This window comes from Leopardus geoffroyi, chromosome X, assembly GCF_018350155.1.
Source record: "Leopardus geoffroyi isolate Oge1 chromosome X, O.geoffroyi_Oge1_pat1.0, whole genome shotgun sequence".
Lineage (NCBI taxonomy): Eukaryota > Metazoa > Chordata > Mammalia > Carnivora > Felidae > Leopardus > Leopardus geoffroyi.
The window spans coordinates 49,008,403-49,027,959 of NC_059343.1; the positions used below are offsets into that span (position 1 = coordinate 49,008,403).

General features: G+C 36.9%; 1 protein-coding gene across 1 annotated transcript in view; it reads left to right on the forward strand.

Annotated features, from left to right (window-relative positions):
- The window catches only part of KLF8 (Kruppel like factor 8), a 248,359-nt gene extending 229,192 nt beyond the window's left edge, over nt 1-19,167 (forward strand). Inside the window, exon 6 of the mRNA XM_045470936.1 lies at nt 17,414-19,167. Within this exon, the coding sequence (XP_045326892.1) occupies nt 17,414-17,595 (182 nt within the window). The 3' untranslated portion in view covers nt 17,596-19,167. The remainder of the gene's footprint in view (nt 1-17,413) is intronic.
- The last annotated feature ends 390 nt before the right edge of the window (nt 19,168-19,557 follow it).

Sequence of the window (19,557 nt, forward strand, 5' to 3'; positions counted from 1 at the left end):
TGCTAAATTTCCTGACTTCATGCAATCAACAGGGCTTAGAGCTTGGGCTTTTAAAGGTCAGCAAGCTAGACTGGGATATAGCAGAAGGGCACTGCTCTGCTCCTAGAGAGAAAGAGGGAAAGACATCAAAGGGTAGACAGCATGGAAACAGTGAACTGAAGAGTGCCTGGGGCATTGAGCAGAGATATTATTTGCTTTCCTCAGAACAAGTCCCTGAGAGGTAGTACTCATGGAGATACATTTCCAGGAACAAAGGAGGTGGCATGTGTCACTTCCTCTACCCACCCCTCAGCATAAACACAAAGCCACCTGCAGGAAGCAGCACAGTGCAGACATTGGCTGCCTAACTTTCATACACAAAGCCCCATTGTCCCATACACAGGTGGGTCTGCCCTTTACAGTCAAACTTGCCTCAGTCCCTGCAAGCAGGCCCCTCCCCCATAAGACTAGCACAAACACCTGCCCACACCACATCTCCTGACCTGAGAGTACTGTAGAGCCTCAGTACCAGTAAAGATGGTGACAGATATCATTTCACAAGCAGACCAAGCACTAGTTGAAACGTGCCATATTCAAGCCAGAAACCAAACATTACCAACAGTAGGCAAGGAGAGCCTCAGCAGATGACAGACCTGAAAGATAGAGCAGACAAAATACAAGAACAGTACACATGCAAAACACACCAGAGATACTTGGTGAAGTGCCAAGCCCTCACATTATGTGACCTCTTCATAAGGCCATTACTTTCCTGAGCAGGAAACATAACTGGCTTTTCTAACATACAGAAGAAGGCAGAGACATAGACAAAACTCAAACACAGAGGAATTTATCCCAAAATAAAGAAATAGATAAGGTTAAACCCAGAGATCTAAGTGAAACAAATATAAGTAAAATGCCTGATTTAAAGCAACAATGATAAGGATACACACTGGGCTTGAGAAAAGTATACAAACCATCAGTGAGACACTTATGACAGAGAGTTAAAAAAAGAATCAATTAGAGATGAAAAGTGCAATAAATGAGATTAAAAACATGCTTGATGCAATGAACAGCAGGATGGAAGAAGCAGAGGAATGAATTAGTGACCTAGATGACAAAGTAATGGAAAGTAATGAAGCTGAACAAAAGAGAAGAAGAATTATATAACATGTGAATAGACTTAAGGAACTCAGTGACTCTGTCAAATGTAATAATATTTGTACTATAGGAGTCCCAGAAGAAGCAAAGAGAGACATGGAAGTAGAAAATTTATTTGAAGAAATAATAGCTAAAAACATCCCTAATCTGGGGACAGAAACACATATCCAGATCCAGGAGGCACAGAGAATTCCCACCGGAATCAACAAGAACAGGCTAACCCCAAGACATATTGTAATTAAATTTGCAAAATATAGTGACAAAGAAAAAATATTAAAAGCAGCAAGACAAAAGATGTCCTTAAACTACAAGGAAAACCCATAAGAATAGCCAGGGATTTCTCAACAGAAACCTGGCAAGCCAGATGGGAATGGAATGGTATATACAAAGTACTAAATGGGAAAAATCTGAAGCCAAGAATACTCCATCCAGGAATACTATCATTCATAATAGGAGTGGTAAAAGTTTCTGATATAAAAACTGAATAGCTCCATGCAAAGAATGAAATTTGAACACTTTCTTGCACCATACAAAAAATTAAGTCAAAATGGATTAAAGACATAAATGTAAGACAGGAAGTCATTAAAATCCTAGAGAAGAACACAGGTAATAACATCTTTGACATTGGCAATACCAACTTTTTACTAGATATGCCTCATGAGGCAAGGGAAACAAAAACAAAAATAGATTACTGCCACTTCATCAAAATGAAAAGCATCTCACAGTAAAGGAAACAAACAAGCAAAATAACCTAAAAGGCCACCTATGGAATGGGATAAAACTTTTGCAAATAACATGTCTGGTAAAGGGTTACCGTCCAAAATATATAAAGAACTTAAAATAGTCAACATAAAACACACATAAAATAAATAAATAAAACACAGATAAAATATAGCCAGAAGGCATGAATAGATATTTTTCCAAAGAACACAGAAGATGGCCAGTGGAAATATGAAAATATGCTCATCACTGATCATCAGAAATACAAATCAAAACTACAATGAGATATCACCTCACACATTTCATAATGGCTAAAATTAACAACACAGCAAATAATAGGTGTTGGTGAGGATGTGGAAAAAGGGAAATCTTCTTGCACTGTTGGTGGGAATGCAAACTGGTGCAGCCACTCTGGAAAACAGTGTGGATCTTCCTCAGAGTGTTAAAGATAGAACTACCCTATGATCCAGCAATGCACTACTAAGCATTTATGTAAAGAATACACAAATACTTATTTGAAGGGATACATGCATCCTAATGTTTATAGCAGCATTATCAACAATACCCAAATTATGGAAAGAGCCCAAATGTCCTTTGACTGATGAATGGATAAAGAAGATGTGGTATGTATAATATAAAGCCAATATTAGCCATCAAAAAGAATGAAATCTTGCCTTTTGCAGTAATGTGGATGAAGCTAAAGAGTATTAGGGAAAGTGAAATATGACATATTTCACTCATATATTTCCACATATATATTTACTCATATGTGGGATTTAAAAATCAAAACAAATAATCATGGGAGAAAAGAAGAGAAAAAACAAACCAAGAAAACAACTTTTAACCATAGAGAGCAAACTGATGTTTACCAGAGGGCAGGTGGGTGGGAATTTGGGTTAAACTGGTGATGGGGATTAAGGAGTGCACTTGTTGTGAAGAGCACTTGGCATTGTTTGGAAATGTTGAATAACTGAATTATGCACCTGAAACTAATATACTGTATGTTAACTAACTGGAATTTAAATTTATAAAAGAAGCCTATGGGAATAGCTGCATGCTTAGCACATGGAAAACCCACTGTGTGTAAACTTTCTGTCGAGTAATATCTGCTTTCATTAAGATATAAGTTATGTGTAGAAAGATATGATAGTATCAGTATGCTTAACTAGTTGGAATTATCATGTGTATAATGCATCCTTTAACTAATGTCTTCTTTGAGTAAGATACAGGTGTTTGTAAATGTATGTGTAGAAGCATATGGGAATAGCTGCATGCTTAACACTCTGAAACCATGCTATGTATAATCTGTCTTTCAAGTATCATCTTATTTCATTAAAAGTTTCTACACATACCTGTAAAGGCATATGGGAATAGTCATATGCTTAACTCTTTGAAACTACTTTGTATATAAATCATCATTCAAGTAACTTCTTTCATTGATATAGATGTGTTTATAAATGTATGTGTAGAAGCATGTGGGAATAGACCTATTCTTTCTTGAATGAAACTAGGTAGCATATAATGTATATTTCAAGTAACACCTTCTTTCATTAAGATATACGTGTTTGTAAACATATGTTAGAAGCATATAGGAAGATCCCTGTCCTTATCTCACTGAAACTACACTGTGTATAATCCCTCATTCAAATAACATCTTATTTAATTAACATGTGTGTGTTTATAAATGGATGAAATAGAAGTACAAGGGAAGAGCCTGGTGCTTCACACATTGAAATTAAAATGTATATATACAAATGGAATACTACGTGGCAATGAGAAAGAATGAAATATGGCCTTTTGTAGCAACATGGATGGAACTGGAGAGTGTTATGCTAAGTGAAAATAAGCCATACATAGAAAGATACCATATGTTTTCACACTTATATAGGTCCTAAGAAACTTAACAGAAGTCCATGGGGGAGGGGAAGAAAAAAAAAGAAGTTAGAGAGGGAGAGAGCCAAAGCATAAGAGACTCTTAAAAACTAAGAACAAACAGAGGTTTGATGGGGGTGGGAGGGAGGGGAGGGTGGTTGATGGGTATTGAGGAGGGCACCTTTTGGGATGAGCACTGGGTGTTGTATGGAAACCAATTTGACAATAAATTTCATATTAAAAAAAAAGAAAAAAGAAATTACAATGTATAAACTGTCATCTAAGTAACATCTTCTTTCAGTAATATAAACCCACTAATAACTGACCTCATAACCCTAGGTATAAACCTTAACATTAACCTTAACTCCTAATAACTAAACCTAAACCTAAATCCTAACCTCTATCCCTAACCTTAAACTTAACCCTAAATATAACCCTCTGGTTTTAGAGGGTTATAGTTTTGTAAACTATAGTATACCAGGAACATACACTTACCCTGACCCTAAACCTAACCCTAACCCTAGATCTGAGAAGAAAAAAAATGGAATGTATATGTGTATACACACACACACACACACACACACACACACAATGGAATATTACTCAGCGATTTAAAAAAAAAAAAGAATGAAATCTTGCCATTAGCAATGACATGGATGGAGATAGAGAAGTGTATGCTAACTGAAATGAGACAGTCACAGAAAGAAAAATAACATGTGATTTAGAATTTAAGAAACAAAACAAATGAGAAAAGGGGGGAAAAAGAATGAGAAGCAAACCCAGAAACAGACCATTAACCATAGATCAAAAACTAATGGTTACCAGAAGCGAGGTGGGTAGGGATATGTTTTAAATAGGTGATAAGGATTAAGGAGTACACTTGTTATGATGAACACCAGGTGTTCTATGTAAGCGTTGAATCACTATTTTATACACCTGAAAAAATATTACAAATATGGTAACTAACTGGAATTTAAATAAAAACACTAAAAAGAATTTCCCAGGCAAACAAAAATTAAAGCAGTTCAGGACAACTAAAACAGGCATGCAGGAAATATTAAGGGAACTTGTTGAGTGCAAAGGAGAGGCCAAAAGTGACAGAGACAAGAAAGAATTAGAGAAAATCTCTAGAAACGATGACAAAATAAGTAAAATGGCACTAAATACACTCCTACAATAATTACTTTGAATTTAAATGGACTAAACACTCCAAGAAAAGACAAAGAGTGTCAGAATGGATTTAAAAAACCACAAGACCCATCTATTTGTTGCCAACAAGAGACTCATTTTAGACCTACAGACACCTTCAGACTGAAAATGAGGGCATGAAGAAAATTTATTGTGCAAATGGGTGTCAAAAGAAGGCCAAAGTATCAATACTTATATTAGACTAACTACATGTACAACAAAGACTGCAACAAGGAACAAAAAAGGGGAATATATAAAGATAAAAAGAAGACAATACAACAAGAAGATATAATCATTGTAAATATTTACGCACCCAACATGAGAGCACCCGGATATATAAAATAATTAATAACAAATATAAAAAACTAATTTAAAATAATACAATAACAGTAGGGAACTTTATTTATTTATTTTATTTTTTAATATGAAATTTATTGTCAAATTGGTTTCCATACAGCACCCAGTGCTCATCCCAACAGGTGCCCTCCTCAATGCCCATCACCCACTTTCCCTTCCCTCCCACCCCCCATGAACCCTCAGTTTGTTCTCAGTTTTTAAGAGTCTCTTATGTTTTGGCTCCCTCCCTCTCTAACCTCTTTTTTTTGTTTTCTTCCCCTCCCCCATGGTCTTCTGTTAAGTTTCTCAGGATTCACATAAGAGTGAAAACATACATTACCTGTCTTTCTCTGTATGACTTATTTCACTTAGCATAACACTCTCCAGTTCTCTCCACGTTGCTACAAAAGGCCAGATTTCATTCTTTCTCATCGCAAAGTAGTATTCTATTGTATATATAAACCACAACTTCTTTATCTGTTCATCAATTGATGGACATTTAGACTCATCAGGGAAATACAAATCAAAACCACACTGAGACATCACCTCACGCCAGTCAGAGAGGCTAAAATGAACAAATCAGGAGACTGTAGATGCTGGCGAGGATGTGGAGAAACGGGAACCTTCTTGCACTGTTGGTGGGAATGTAAACTGATGCAACTGCTCTGGAAAACAGTGTGGAGGTTCCTCACAAAATTAAAAATAGATATACCCTATGACCCAGCAATAGCACTGCTAGGAATTTACGCAAGGAATACAGGAGTGCTGATGCATAGGGGCACTTTTACCCTGTTTATGGCAGCACTTTCAACAATAGCCAAATTATGGGAATACTAGGGAACTTTAACTCCCCACTTACATAACTGGACAAAAGAACTAAACAGAAAATCAACAAACAATGGCTTTTAATGACAAACTGTACCAGATGGACTACCAGATACATTCAGAACATTCCATCCTAGAACAACAGAATACACGTCCTTTTCAAGTGCATTTGGAACATTCTCCAGAATAGATCAATATTAGAACACCAAACAGACCTCAACAAATAAAAAAAAATGTAAACCATACCATACAACTTTTCTGATGACAATGGTATGAAACTAGAAATCAACCATAAAAAAAACTATAGAGAGAACACAAATACATGCAGGTGAAGCAACATGCTACTTAGCAATAAGTGGGTCAACCAGACAATGAAAGAATAAACTTAAAAGTACACAGAAACAAATGAAAGTGAAAACACAATGGTCCCCAAGCTTTAAGGTGCAGCAAAAGCAGTGTTAAAAGGAAAGTATATAGCAATACAGGCCTATCTCAGAAGCAAGAAAAATTTCAAACAATCCAACCTTACACCTAAAGGAGCTACTAAAAGAACAACAAAAACAAAACAAAAAACAAAACAAATAAAAACAAAAACAAAGCCTAAGCTACCATAAGGAAGGAAATAATAAATATTAGAGAAGAAATAAATGATATAGAAGCTAAAAATAAAGAAAAACAATAGAAAAGATCAATGAAATACTTAGTTCTTTTACAAGTTAATGAAAAAGATAAGCCTCTAGCCAGACTCATCAAAAAGAGAAAGGACCCAATTAAATAAAATCACAAATGAGAGAGGAGAAATAACAATCAACACCACAGAAATACAAACCATTATAAAATAATTTTATGAAAAATGATATGCTAAAAAAAACTGGACAACCTGGAAGAAATGGATGATTTCCTAAAAGCATAAACTACCAAAACTGAAACAGTAAGAAATAGACAACTCGAACAGACAAATAACCAGAAAAATAGTTGAATCAGTAATCAAAGACTGCCAACAAACAAAACTCCAGGACCAGGTGGCTACACAGGAAAATTATACCAAACATTTAAGAAGAGCTAATACCTATTTTCCATAAACTATTCCAAAATTAATAGAAAAGGATAGAAAACTTCCAAATTCATTTTATGAGGAAAGCATTACCCTGTTACCCAAACCAGAAAAAGACACCAATTATAAAAAGGGAACTAAAGGAGAATACCCTTAATAAACACAGATGCAAAAATTCTTAGTAAAATACTAGCAAGCCAAATCCAACAATACATTAAAAATTATTCACCACAATCACATGGGATTTATTCCTGGGTTACAATGCTGGCTTGATATTTGCAAATCAACCAATGTGATACACCACATTAATAAAACAAATTATAAGAACCATACCACCATTTCGATAGATGCAGAAAAAAACATTTGACAAACTACAACATCCATTCATGATAAAAACCCTCAGCAAGGTAGGATAAAAGAGAGCATATCTCAACATAATGAAGGACATCTATGAAAGACCCACAACTAATATTATCCTCAATAAGGAAAAATCAGAGCTTTTCCTCTACAATCAGGAAAAAGACACTGCTGTCAACTAACACCACTGTTATTTAACATAATACTGGAAGTCTTAGCCACAGGAATCAGGCAACAAAAAGAAATAAAATGCATTGAAATCAGCACGGAGGAAGTAAAACTTACACTTTTTGCAGATGATATGGTAGTCTATATAGAAAACCTGAAAGTCTCCACCAAAAATTGCTAGAACTGATAAATGAATTGTGCAAAGTTTTAGGATACAAAATCAATATACACAAATCTGTTGCATTTTTATCCAACAATGATGAATCAACAGAAAGAGAAATTAACAAAATGGTACATTTACAACTGCACCAAAATCAATAAGAAACATAGGAATAAATGTAACCAAAGAGATTAAAGACCCATATTCTGAAAAGTGTAAATACTCATGAAAGAAATAGAAAATGACACAAATAAATGAAAAGAAATTCCATGCTCATGGATTGAAAGAACAAATATTGTTAAAAATTACACTACACAAAGAAATCTACACATTTCATAAAATTTATGTCAAAATTAAAACAGCATTTTTCAGAGTTAGAACAAAGATTCCTAAAATTTGTATGGAACCACACAAGACCCCAAATAGCAAAAGCACCCTTGAAAAAGAAAAGTTGGATGCATCACAATTCTGAACTTCAAGTTATATTAAAAAGCTTTAGTAATCAAAAAAGTATGGTACTGGCACAAAAATGGACACTTAGATGTAACAAAACAAAAGACCCAGAAATGAACGCACAACTATATGGCCAACTGATCCTCAAAGAAGTAGGAAAGAATATTAAATGGGATCAAGAATGTGTCTTCAACAAATGGTGTTGGGAAAACTGGACAGCAACATGCAAAATAATAAAAGTGGACCACTTTCTTACACCATACAAACAATAAATTCAAAATGGATTAAAGGCCTAAATGTGAGAACTGAAACCATAAAAATCCTAGAGAAGAACACAGGCAGTGACTTCTTTGATATTGGCCAATGAAATTTATTTCTAGATATCTCTCCTAACACAAGGAAACAAAAGCAGAAAATACACTGTTAAGACTATATCAAAATAAAAAGCTTCTGCACAACTAAGTAAAAAATCAATAAAAAAAGAAGGTAACCTATAGAATGGGAGAAGATATTTGCAAATGACATATCTGATAAAGGGTTAGTATCCAACATTCATAAAGAACTTATACAATTAATCACCTAAGCAAGGAATAATCCAGTTAAAAAATGGGCAGAATACATGAATAAATATTTTTTCCAAAGAATACATACAGATGGCCACCAGACACATGAAAAGATACTCAACATCACTTATAATCAGGGAAATACAAATCAAAACCATGATGAGACATATCACCTTACACCAATCAGAATGGCTAAAATCAACAATACAAGAAACAACACGTGTTGGCGGGGATGTGGAGAAAAAGGAACACTTGTGTACTGTTGGTGGGAATGCACACTGGTGCAGCCACTCTGGAACACAGTATGGAGGTTCTTCAAAAATTAAAAATAGAATTACCCTATGGCCCAGCAATTGCACTACTAGGTATCTACACAATGCATACAAAAATACTAACTGAAATTAATGCATGCACCCTGATCTTATAGCAGCATTATCTACAAGAGCCACATTATGGAAACAGCCCAAGTGTCCACTGACTACTGAATGGATAAATAATATGTAGTGTGTGTGTGTGTGTGTGTGTGTATTCACACACATATACAATGTAATATTACTGAGTCTTAGAATGATATCTTGCCATTTGTAATGATGTGGATGGAGCTAGAAAGTATTATGTTAAGCAAAGTCAGTCAGTCAGAGAAAGGCAAATACCATAGGATTTCATTCATATGTGGAATTTAAGAAACAAAACAATCCAGCACAGGGAAAAAATGAAAAAATGTACTCTTAACTGTAGAGAACAAAGTGATTGTTACGAGAAGGGAGGTGGGTGAGGGGATGTTAAATAGGTGATGGGAATTAAGGAGTGCACTTGTGATGAGCGATAGTTGTAGGGAAGTGTTGAATCACTGTATTGTATACCTGGAACTAACATTACAACTGTGTGTCAAGTAACTTGAATTTAAATAAAAACTTGAAAAACAAATAAAATTGTATATATTTAATATATGCAATTTTGTGATATGATATATGTATACATTGTGAAATATACACCACAATCAAGTTAATTAACATATTCCTTACCTCATAGTTACTTTCTTGGTGATGGAAACACCTAAGTTCTACACTCTTAGCAAACTTCAAGTATACAGTACAACATTGTTAACCATTGTCAAATGGTTTTCCATTAGATCTCCAGGACTTATGTATCCTGCAAAACTAACACTTTGTACCATTTATCAACATCTCACCATACACCCCGCCAGCCACTAGCAATCACCATACTTTTTTAAATATATATTTTATTTTATTTTAAATTGCAGTATAGTTAATATTCCATGTTATATTGGTTTCAAGTGTACAAAATAGTGATTCAACAACAATATACATCACACAAGCCTAATCACAACAGGTGCACTCCTTAATTCCCATTACACCTTTTACTCACACATACCCACCTCCCCTCTGGTAACCATCAGTTTGTTCTCTGTAGTTAAGAGTTTATTTCTTGGCTTGCCTCTCTCTTTCTCCTTTTGCCCTTTACTTTCTTAAATTCCACATATGAATGAAATCATATAGTATGTGTCATTCTCTGGCTTATTTCACAACAGATGTATATGATGTTATATATTTATTGCCGGTTACTGGGGTGCTCAAGTGTTATATTTCTTCCTGTTTTAGTTTTGGTAGTTTATATGTTTCTAGAAGTTTATTCATCCCTTCCAACTTGTCCAATTTGTTGGCATGTAGTTTTTCATAATATTGTCTTATAATGGTTTGTATTTCTGTGGTGTTGGTTATTATTTCTCTTCTCTCATTTGTGATTTTATTTATATGTGTCCTTTGCATTTTCTTCTTGATAACTCTGTCTAGGAGTTTGTCAATTTTATTAATTTTTTCAAAGAACCACATCCTCATTTTATTTATCTCTTTTTTTTCTATATCATTTATTTCTGCTCTAATTTTTATTATTTCATTCCTTCTACTGGCTTTGGGCTTTGTTCTTTTTCTAGCTTTTTTTAGGTATAAGGTTAGATTGTTTACTTGAGATTTTTCTTCTTGGAGTAACCCTGTATTGCTATATATTTCCCACTTAGGACCACTTTTGCTGCATCTCAGTATTTGGAGCATTGTGTTGTCATTTTCATGTGTTTCCCTGGTTTTTTTTTTTTATTCTTCTTTTATTTCTGGCTGACCCATTCATTGTTTAGTAGTATGTTGTGTAACCTTTTGTATTTTTTATCTTTCCAGATTTTGTTGTAATGTACTTCTAGTTTCATAAGAGTTGTAGTCAAAAAAATGGTCCATGGTATTATTTCAATCTTTCTGTATTTGTTGAGGCCTATTGTGTGACCTAATGTATAATCTGTTCTGCATAATGTTCCCTGTGCACTTGAAAAGATTGTGTATTCTACTGTTTTAAGAAGGAATGTTCTGAATATATCTGTTAAGTCCATCTGGTCCAGTGTGTCATTCAAAACCATTGATTCTTTGTCGATTTTCTGTTTATTTGATCTGTCCATTGATGTAAGTGGGGTGTTAAAAATTATTATATTATTGTCAATAAGTTCCTTTATGTTTATCATTAATTGTTTTATATATTTGGGTGATCCCATATCAAGTGCATAAATATTTCCAATTGTATATCTTCTTGCTTGATTTCCTCTTTATGATTATATAGTGCCATTATTTGTTTCATGTTAGTATTTGTTGTAAATTCTAGTTTGTCTGATGTAAGTATTACTACTCTTTCTTTTGACACCCATTTGTACGAAAAATGCCTCTCCTCCTCCTCACTTTCAATCTTTAGGTGTCTTAAGGTCTACAATGAATCTCTTGTAGGAAGCATAGAGATGGGTCTTTTTAACATTTATTCTGACATCCTATGTCTTTTGATGGAGCATTTATTCCATTTACATTCAAATCAATTACTGATAGATATGGATTTAGTATCATTTTGTTACATCTTTTGATATTGTTTCTGAAGATTCTCTTTTTCTAATCCTTTCCGGTCTTTGTCACTTTTGGTCTCTCCTTTTCACTCAAAGAGTTCCCTTTAATATTTCCTGCATGGATGGTTTTGTGGTCATGAACTCCTTTAGTTTTTATTTTTCAGGGAAACTATTTATCTCTCCTCCTATTCTGAATGATAACCTTGCTAAATCAGGCATTCGGCTCCAGATTTTTTCCCATTCAGCACTTTGAATATACCATGCCATTCACTTCTACCTTGCTCCTATTTTTGTTGAGAAATCTCCAGATAGCCTTATGTGTCTTTCTTTTATGTTAAGGAATTATTTTGTCTTCCTACTTTTAAGATTTTTCTTTGTCACATTTTGCAAATTTAATTACAAAATGTCTTGTTAATGACCTGCTTTTGTTGATTTTGATGGGAGTTATCTGCCTCCTGTATCTGGTTGTCTGTTTCCTTCCCCAGAGTAGAGAAGTTTTCAGCTATTAATTTCTTCAAATAAATTTTGTGTCCCCCCTTTTTTTCTGTGCTTCATCTTGGACTTTTATAATAGGGATGTTATTATGTGCGATGGAGTCTCTGAATTCCCTAAATCTGTTCCCATGTTTCATAACTCTTCCTTCTCTCTTTTGGTTAGCTTAATTGCTTTCCATTACTTTGTCTTCTAGGTCTATAATTCACTCCTCTGCTACTTCCAGCCTGCTCTCCCTTGCATCATGGGTATTTCTAATCCTGTTTATTGCACTTTTCATCTCTGATTGATTCTTTTTTAAGTCTTTTATCTTTATAGTAATGGTCTCACTGATCTCTTGTATACTTTTCGCAAGCTCAGTGTGTATCCTTATGATTGGTGCTGTTACTTCTCCATCGGGCATGTTACTTATATCTGTTTCCCTTGGCCTCTTCTTGTTCCTTCATTTGGGATAAATTCCTCCATCTTTGCATTTTGTTTAAGTCTCTGCCTTATTCTTTGTATTAGAAAAGCCACTTATGTCTCCTGTTTCTGAAAATAATGGCCTTAGGAAGAGGTCATGTAGTGATCAGGGACTGGTACTTCAAGGAGTGTCTCTGGTGTTTGCTGCATGCACTCTGCTATTGTGTCTTGGCTGCTTTATCCTTCAAGCCAGTTGTCTTCACAGACTTTTCTTGCCTACTGTGGGAAGTGTTTGGTCCTTGGCCTGAATGTGGTGAGTTTTAACTTGTTATGCTCTGGTGTGCTTATGAAATGAGACCTGTCACCATCTCCTCAGAAATGGGGCCATGCAGACCTCTCTGGTCGGAAATGTGTTGTGGGCAGCTGTTTGTGCTGGTCTTAGGGAGAAGTCTGCTGCACTCGGTTCAGGTAAGCATGACTGAGAAGGGCTGTCCCATTAGAGTGCAGGGGTGTGGGGCCTGGTGTATGCAAATTAGGCAGCCAGTGTCAGCACTGAACTGTTTCCAGCAGGTGGCTCTGTTTATGCTGAGGGGAATAGGAGGGAAATGGCACCAGCCAGCTCCCTTTTTCCCAGAGAGATGTCTCTGGGAAAGGTGCCACTCAGGGACACACTCAGAAGAGTGAATTGTCTTCACTTCATGTGCCTGAGGCACTCTTCAGATTGCTGTTTCCATACTGTCTCCCACTGGGTTATTATTTGCCTGCTTACTCTCTTGGAGCTGTGAAGTGCCTTCTAGGCTCTATCCCATCCAAGTTTGCTATCCTTTAAAACTACAAGTTTTAAGCTCTATTGATTGCAAGAACTCAGGAATTTCAGCCCCCCCTCCCCCGCTTTACCAAGACAGTGGCTTTGGGAAGCACTAATTCTTGTGCATTCCCTTGTGATCTCCTCTGGTTGTGTTCATGGGACAAGGTGATCTTAGGGTCTTCCTACTCCATCGTCATCTTTTCCCCAACTTATTAGTGGTTTTTGATATATAGTTACCATTAGGTTTGTGTATAGCCTCTTCTGCATATAGTGGTCTATATTAAGTTGATTGTCATTTAAATTTGAACCCATTTTTCATTCCTCCCCTCCCCATGTTTTGGGTAAATGTTTTTATATTTTACATCCTTTTATTTTGTGAGTTTGTTGCCCCTTTTTTTACAAAAATATTCATTTTTATTGTTTTTGTGTTTCCTACCTTCAGACTGTCACTTTTGATCTTTTTTTGTCAACTCAAAGAATCCCCTTTAATATTTATTGCAGGACTGGTTTAGTGCTCAGGAACTTCTTTAGTATTTGTTTGCCTGAAAAACTCTTTATCTCTCCTTCTATTCTGAATGATAGCTTTGCTGGACAGAGTGTTCTTGGCTGCGTATTTTTTTCCATTCAGCAGTTTGAATATATCATGCCACTCCCTTCTGACTTGCAAAGTTTCTGTTAAAAAAATCTTCTGCCTTATAGGTTCCCCTTGTCACTTATTGTCTTCTTTTGTCTTGCTGCCTTAAAAATGTTTCTTTATAACTTATTTTTGCCAACTTAATTACTACATGTCTTGGTTTGGGTCTGCCTTTGTTGATTTTGATGGCAGTTCTCTGTGCTTCCCTGATCTGGATACCTGTTTCCTTCCCCAGATTAGTGAAATTTTCAGCTATTATTTCCTCAAATAAATTTTCTGTCCATTCTTTTTTTTTTTTTAATTTTTTTTTCACGTTTATTTATTTTTAGGACAGAGAGCGACAGAGCATGAACGGGGGAGGGGCAGAGAGAGAGGGAGACACAGAATCGGAAACAGGCTCCAGGCTCTGAGCCATCAGCCCAGAGCCTGACGCGGGGCTCGAACTCACGGACCGCGAGATCGTGACCTGGCTGAAGTCGGACGCTTAACCGACTGCGCCACCCAGGCGCCCCAAATTTTCTGTTCATTCTCTCTCTCTTATTTTTCTGGGACTCCTATTATATGAATGTTATTATGTCTGATGTAGTTACTGATTTCCCTAACTCTTATTTTGCATAATTCTTTTTTCTTTCTTCTGTTCATCTTGATTAGAGTAATGGTACTGTATATTCTAGTTCACTAATATGTTCCTTTCCTTTTTCCAGCTTGCTGTTAATTCCATCAAGTGTGTTTGTCATTTTGTGTATTGGCCCTTTTATCTCTGTTATGGTATTCCTCATTTCAATGTTAAGGGTCTCACTCATGTCTTCCACTCTTTTCTCAAACCCATTGGGTTTCCTTATGATCATTACTTTAGATGATCTTTCAGGCATGTTACTTATATTGGTTTTGCTTAGGTCTCTGGCTGTGTCCTCATCCTTTTCTTTCATTTGGAATAAATTTATCTTTCTTTTCATTTTGTCTAAGTCTCTTTGTCTGTTTCCTTGTGTTAAGAAAGTTATGCCACCTGTTCTTGAGGGTAATGGCTTTATGAAGAAGTCCTGTAGTGCCCTGTTCTGTGGTGGCTCTGGTTCCCCAAGTGCTCACACTTCCCAAAGTGTCTCCATTGTGTGCTGTTTGTGTTCTGCTGTTTTGTCCTGGCGACTTTATCCCTCAGGCCAGTCATCTGTAGAGGCTATCTTGTCTACTGTGGTATTACGGGAAGTGTTTGGTCCATGACCTAAATGTGGTGCTTTTTAACTAGTTGTGCTTTGGTCTGTTTGTGAAATGAGACCTTTTGCCACTGCTGCTGAAACTGAGTCTCTACAAAACTCCCAAGTTGGGAGACACAATTTGAGCAGAGTTTTGAGGCAGTCTTCTGGGGGAAGGCAGCCACTGTTCTGGGACTGAGGCAAGCTAGACTTGGAGTAGTGGTTCCACCAGAACATGGGGTGGGGAGACGTGGTACAAGCAGGTGAGGTAGAGAGTACAGACAATGTGCTGGTTTCCACAGGTTGCCCTGTGCTTATGCTAAAGGACAAGGGAAGGAAATGGCACCAGCCAGTTCCTTTGTTCCTAGAAGGGTCTCTCCATAAACACTGCCTGTCTTGGATATGCTCTGAGATGAGTAAATAACCTCCCCACTCTGTGCCCCTGGCACCCCTCTGTTAGAAGTTTCCATGCTGTATGTCCATTGTTGTGTGTGTGTGTGTGTGTGTGTGTGTGTGTGTGTGTGTGTTTTTCTTTATTTGCCTGCCTTCTCTCCAGAAGCCGCTATGTCCTCCAGGCTCTAACCCATCCAAGCCCACTGACCTTTAAAACTCTAGGCTTTAAGCCCTGCTCGTTGTGAGAACTCATGAAATTCAGTCCCTCTTTCTTTCTAAGCAATTGATATGGGGATTTTTTCCCCCTGTGTGCTCCACTTTCTGTTAGTCTGACTCTTGCCCTTCTCTGTAGCTGTGGCTCCCTCTCCACCACAGCGGCCACAATATGTTTCTCTCCCAAACTCTCTTTTCACTTCCTACCTTCTTCAATGTGGCATCTTCTCTATCATTAGTTGTGGAGTTTGTTCTGCCAGTCTTCAGGCCGATTTCTCGGGTATTTAGGATGATTTGGTAGTTATCAAGTTGCATTCATGGGACAAGGTGGGCCTAGGGTCCTCCTACTCTATCACCATCTTCCAACCACCAATCTCCCTGTGCCTATATAAAAATTTTTATTATAAGATACATCATAATTTTAAAAACATTCAAACAATACAGAAATATGGGGAAAAAAGGAAAAGTCACTTTTCTACTATTCTCATCCTTATTTTCTATATATCCACTCACTGTTAATCATTTCTCATGATTTACACTTAAGTGTATTGGTACTGCCTTTATTCTGAGTATATACATATGTGGTGTGTGATCCATACACCATAATGGGGGTCATACGGTGTTAATGTTTTTTATATTACTTTTTAAAATATTTAAGTTTATTTATTTATTTGGAGAGAGACAGAGAGAGCAGGGGAGGGGAAAAGAGAAAGGTAGAGAGAGAATTCCAAGCAGTCTCCGTGCTGTCAGCACAGAATCTGTGCTGAACTCATGAACCTGGGGTCAAACTCACAAACTGTGAGATGATGATCTGAGCCAAAACCAAGAATCAGATACTTCACCTACTGAGCCACCTTGTTGCCCCTTTCATTTAGCTTTCTATATGGAGCATACATATCCCATATACAATCCAGATGCAACATAAGGATACTAATCATGGAGCTATTTCAAAAAGTTTGATGAGCTTCTTCCAACGCCATTCCATGCCCTTGAGTTTCTGACCTTACACAGAAGGCCTGTAGCCTTAGCTGAGGGCCTATTCTAGTGAATCACATTGTGTCTGTGTATATGGCTTTATTTTTGAGTATATATTAGGATATATTAGAAGAGAGGATATAGTTACTATAATGTGGTATGGTAGAAAGCGTCAGAGACCTGGGTTTGCATCCACTTTTTATTGTTCACTGTGATAAAAAAAAAAAAAAAAAAAAAAAAAAAGATGTCTCAAACATCCCGTGAGGTATTTTTATCCCCCTTTAAAGCTGAAGTAACAGAGATTGAACCAGGGAGAAGTGACTTATTTAAAGTCACAGATCTAATACATAGTAGAGCCAGAATTCGAGCAAAGGCCTGTTTCAGGCAGAACCCGTGTGGTTTCTACCCTACCATTTTTGGCTCTTCTTTAGTACATCTGTAAGGATAGAGAAAATTTCTTCAAAGTGATTGCCACAAATTTTGACCAAAGCCTTGATAAAAGATTAAGTACTCTGTTCTCTTTCCAGTATCCAAATATCTCTTCTCTGACTCCCTTTGTTTTGTCATATCCCCCTTTTAGGAGAGAAGCCTTATAAATGTACCTGGGATGGCTGTTCCTGGAAATTTGCTCGTTCAGATGAGCTCACCCGCCATTTTCGCAAGCACACAGGCATCAAGCCCTTCCAGTGCACAGACTGCAACCGTAGCTTCTCTCGCTCTGACCACCTATCCCTGCACCGCAGGCGCCATGACACAATGTGAGCAGCATAGACTACACCAGAAGAGCTGTGCTGGTCTTGTGTGTGTGTGTGTGCGTGTGTGTGTGTGTGTATGCATGCACACCGAGATCATAACCATCTTTTCCTCATTGACCTCAGCTTGCCTCAGGGATGGGGTAGGCGCAGCTCACTGAGCCAGGTTGATCAGACTGTAGGAAAAAATAGATGGTCTCCCATGGGGGCTCCTCATATTCTACTTTCACTTCTCCACTGTCCAGTCTCCAATTTTTTCAGCCTTGCATGGATTGAATTCCAGTGTGGCACCCATGGCTTCCCCCCATTCCTCTACCATACCCTTGCTCTGACATAACACATTTCCCTACAAAAAACAGGAAATCAAACTCAAGGCTGTGAACAAACATGCACTGCTTTTTATTCCAATTTGTCTCTTATTTTCTAGAATTCTTATCCTTTCTTTCTTTTTTTTTTGGAATCAGCATTTAAGAGTGGTTGGTAGTGTCTTAAAATGACATTTTGTAAATTTCCTAAACATAAAAAGGCATAATAATTTAGTTGATTGCTAAGATTTACAGGGATTTGGGTCCTGAGTATAGGGCACATCCTCAGTGAATAAGATGAGTCTCTTGCCAAACTGAAAGATTTTGTAAATCCAATCCTATATGTTATTACAGTTTGGTTTTCAGAAAGTGCTGATGCTTTTTCACAAGTCTATCAGAAGGAATGAAATGATCTTCTCCTACTTGTCCTCTTTTTCTTCATCCTTCTTCAGGATAAAGATTTGGCTGCACAGTTATCTTCTCCGTTAGGTTAAATGCACACACTGACATGCCAGTAGGGAGAAAAGTGTTCCAGGAAAATATGTTGGGCAGCGACAGGAACAAACAAAACCAGTATCATTCTGAAAACAAATAGAGGGGGCTTTCATTTGGATAAGACTTCAGAAGCTCTGTAATCACAAACCTCATTCAAATGGCAGCCTGTTGAGGCAGTGTCTTGAGGGGCTGTTTATTCTTTTGTTTATGTAAAGCAACTGTTTTGAGCATATTGCATGGTGAGAAATCACACACTGGGGTTATTTTATACAGAAGTGAGGGGTTAGAAGAAAAAAATGTGTTCATTCTGTGGCATTATTAGCATGAATTCTTATATTTCAAATGGAATTTAAAAGGATTTTAAAGAAAACTGACACAAAAAACCATCTGATGTTCTGCAACTGCTATAAACCGCTAGCCATTTCTTTAGCCATTAAGGCAGGTTACATATTATCCGCATCTGATTACCCAATTGGACTTTTAAGTAATAGTCTCTGGGACATCAAACCCTCTGTTCTAGGCTGTGGACTTCAGATCTACCTCCAAATGGCATATTTTCTCTACCTGGGGGCAGGGAGGGCTTTGCATCACTTAGTTTTAAATTCAGCCTTTCTTCTAAAGGTTGTCTTCATATTGAAACCCTTTTCCGTGGCAGATATTCAATCAGTTCCTGTGTGAATACTTTCGGTTACTACTTCCAAAGACCATCCATTCCAACTAAATCAAGAAATTCTAGTACCAAGAATGGATCTTATTAACCACTCAGTACTATCTATCATTTATATTTTTTTTTTAAATTTTTTTAACGTTTTTATTTATTTTTGAGACAGAGAGAGACAGAGCATGAACGGGGGAGGGTCAGAGAGAGAGGGAGACACAGAATCGGAAGCAGGCTCCAGGCTCTGAGCCATCAGCCCAGAGCCTGACGCGGGGCTCGAACTCACTGACCGCGAGATCGTGACCTGGCTGAAGTCGGACGCTTAACCGACTGCGCCACCCAGGCGCCCCTATCATTTATATTTTAAAGATGAAACAAATATGGGCCAGATTCTTTCCCCAGATTTTTTATTGAAGTGTTATAGATCTGTGCACCCATTCTCCCAGGGATCACATTCTAAAACCAAAATAAAGAAAAATTTTACATAATTGGTTGCAGTATTTCTCCAATTTTA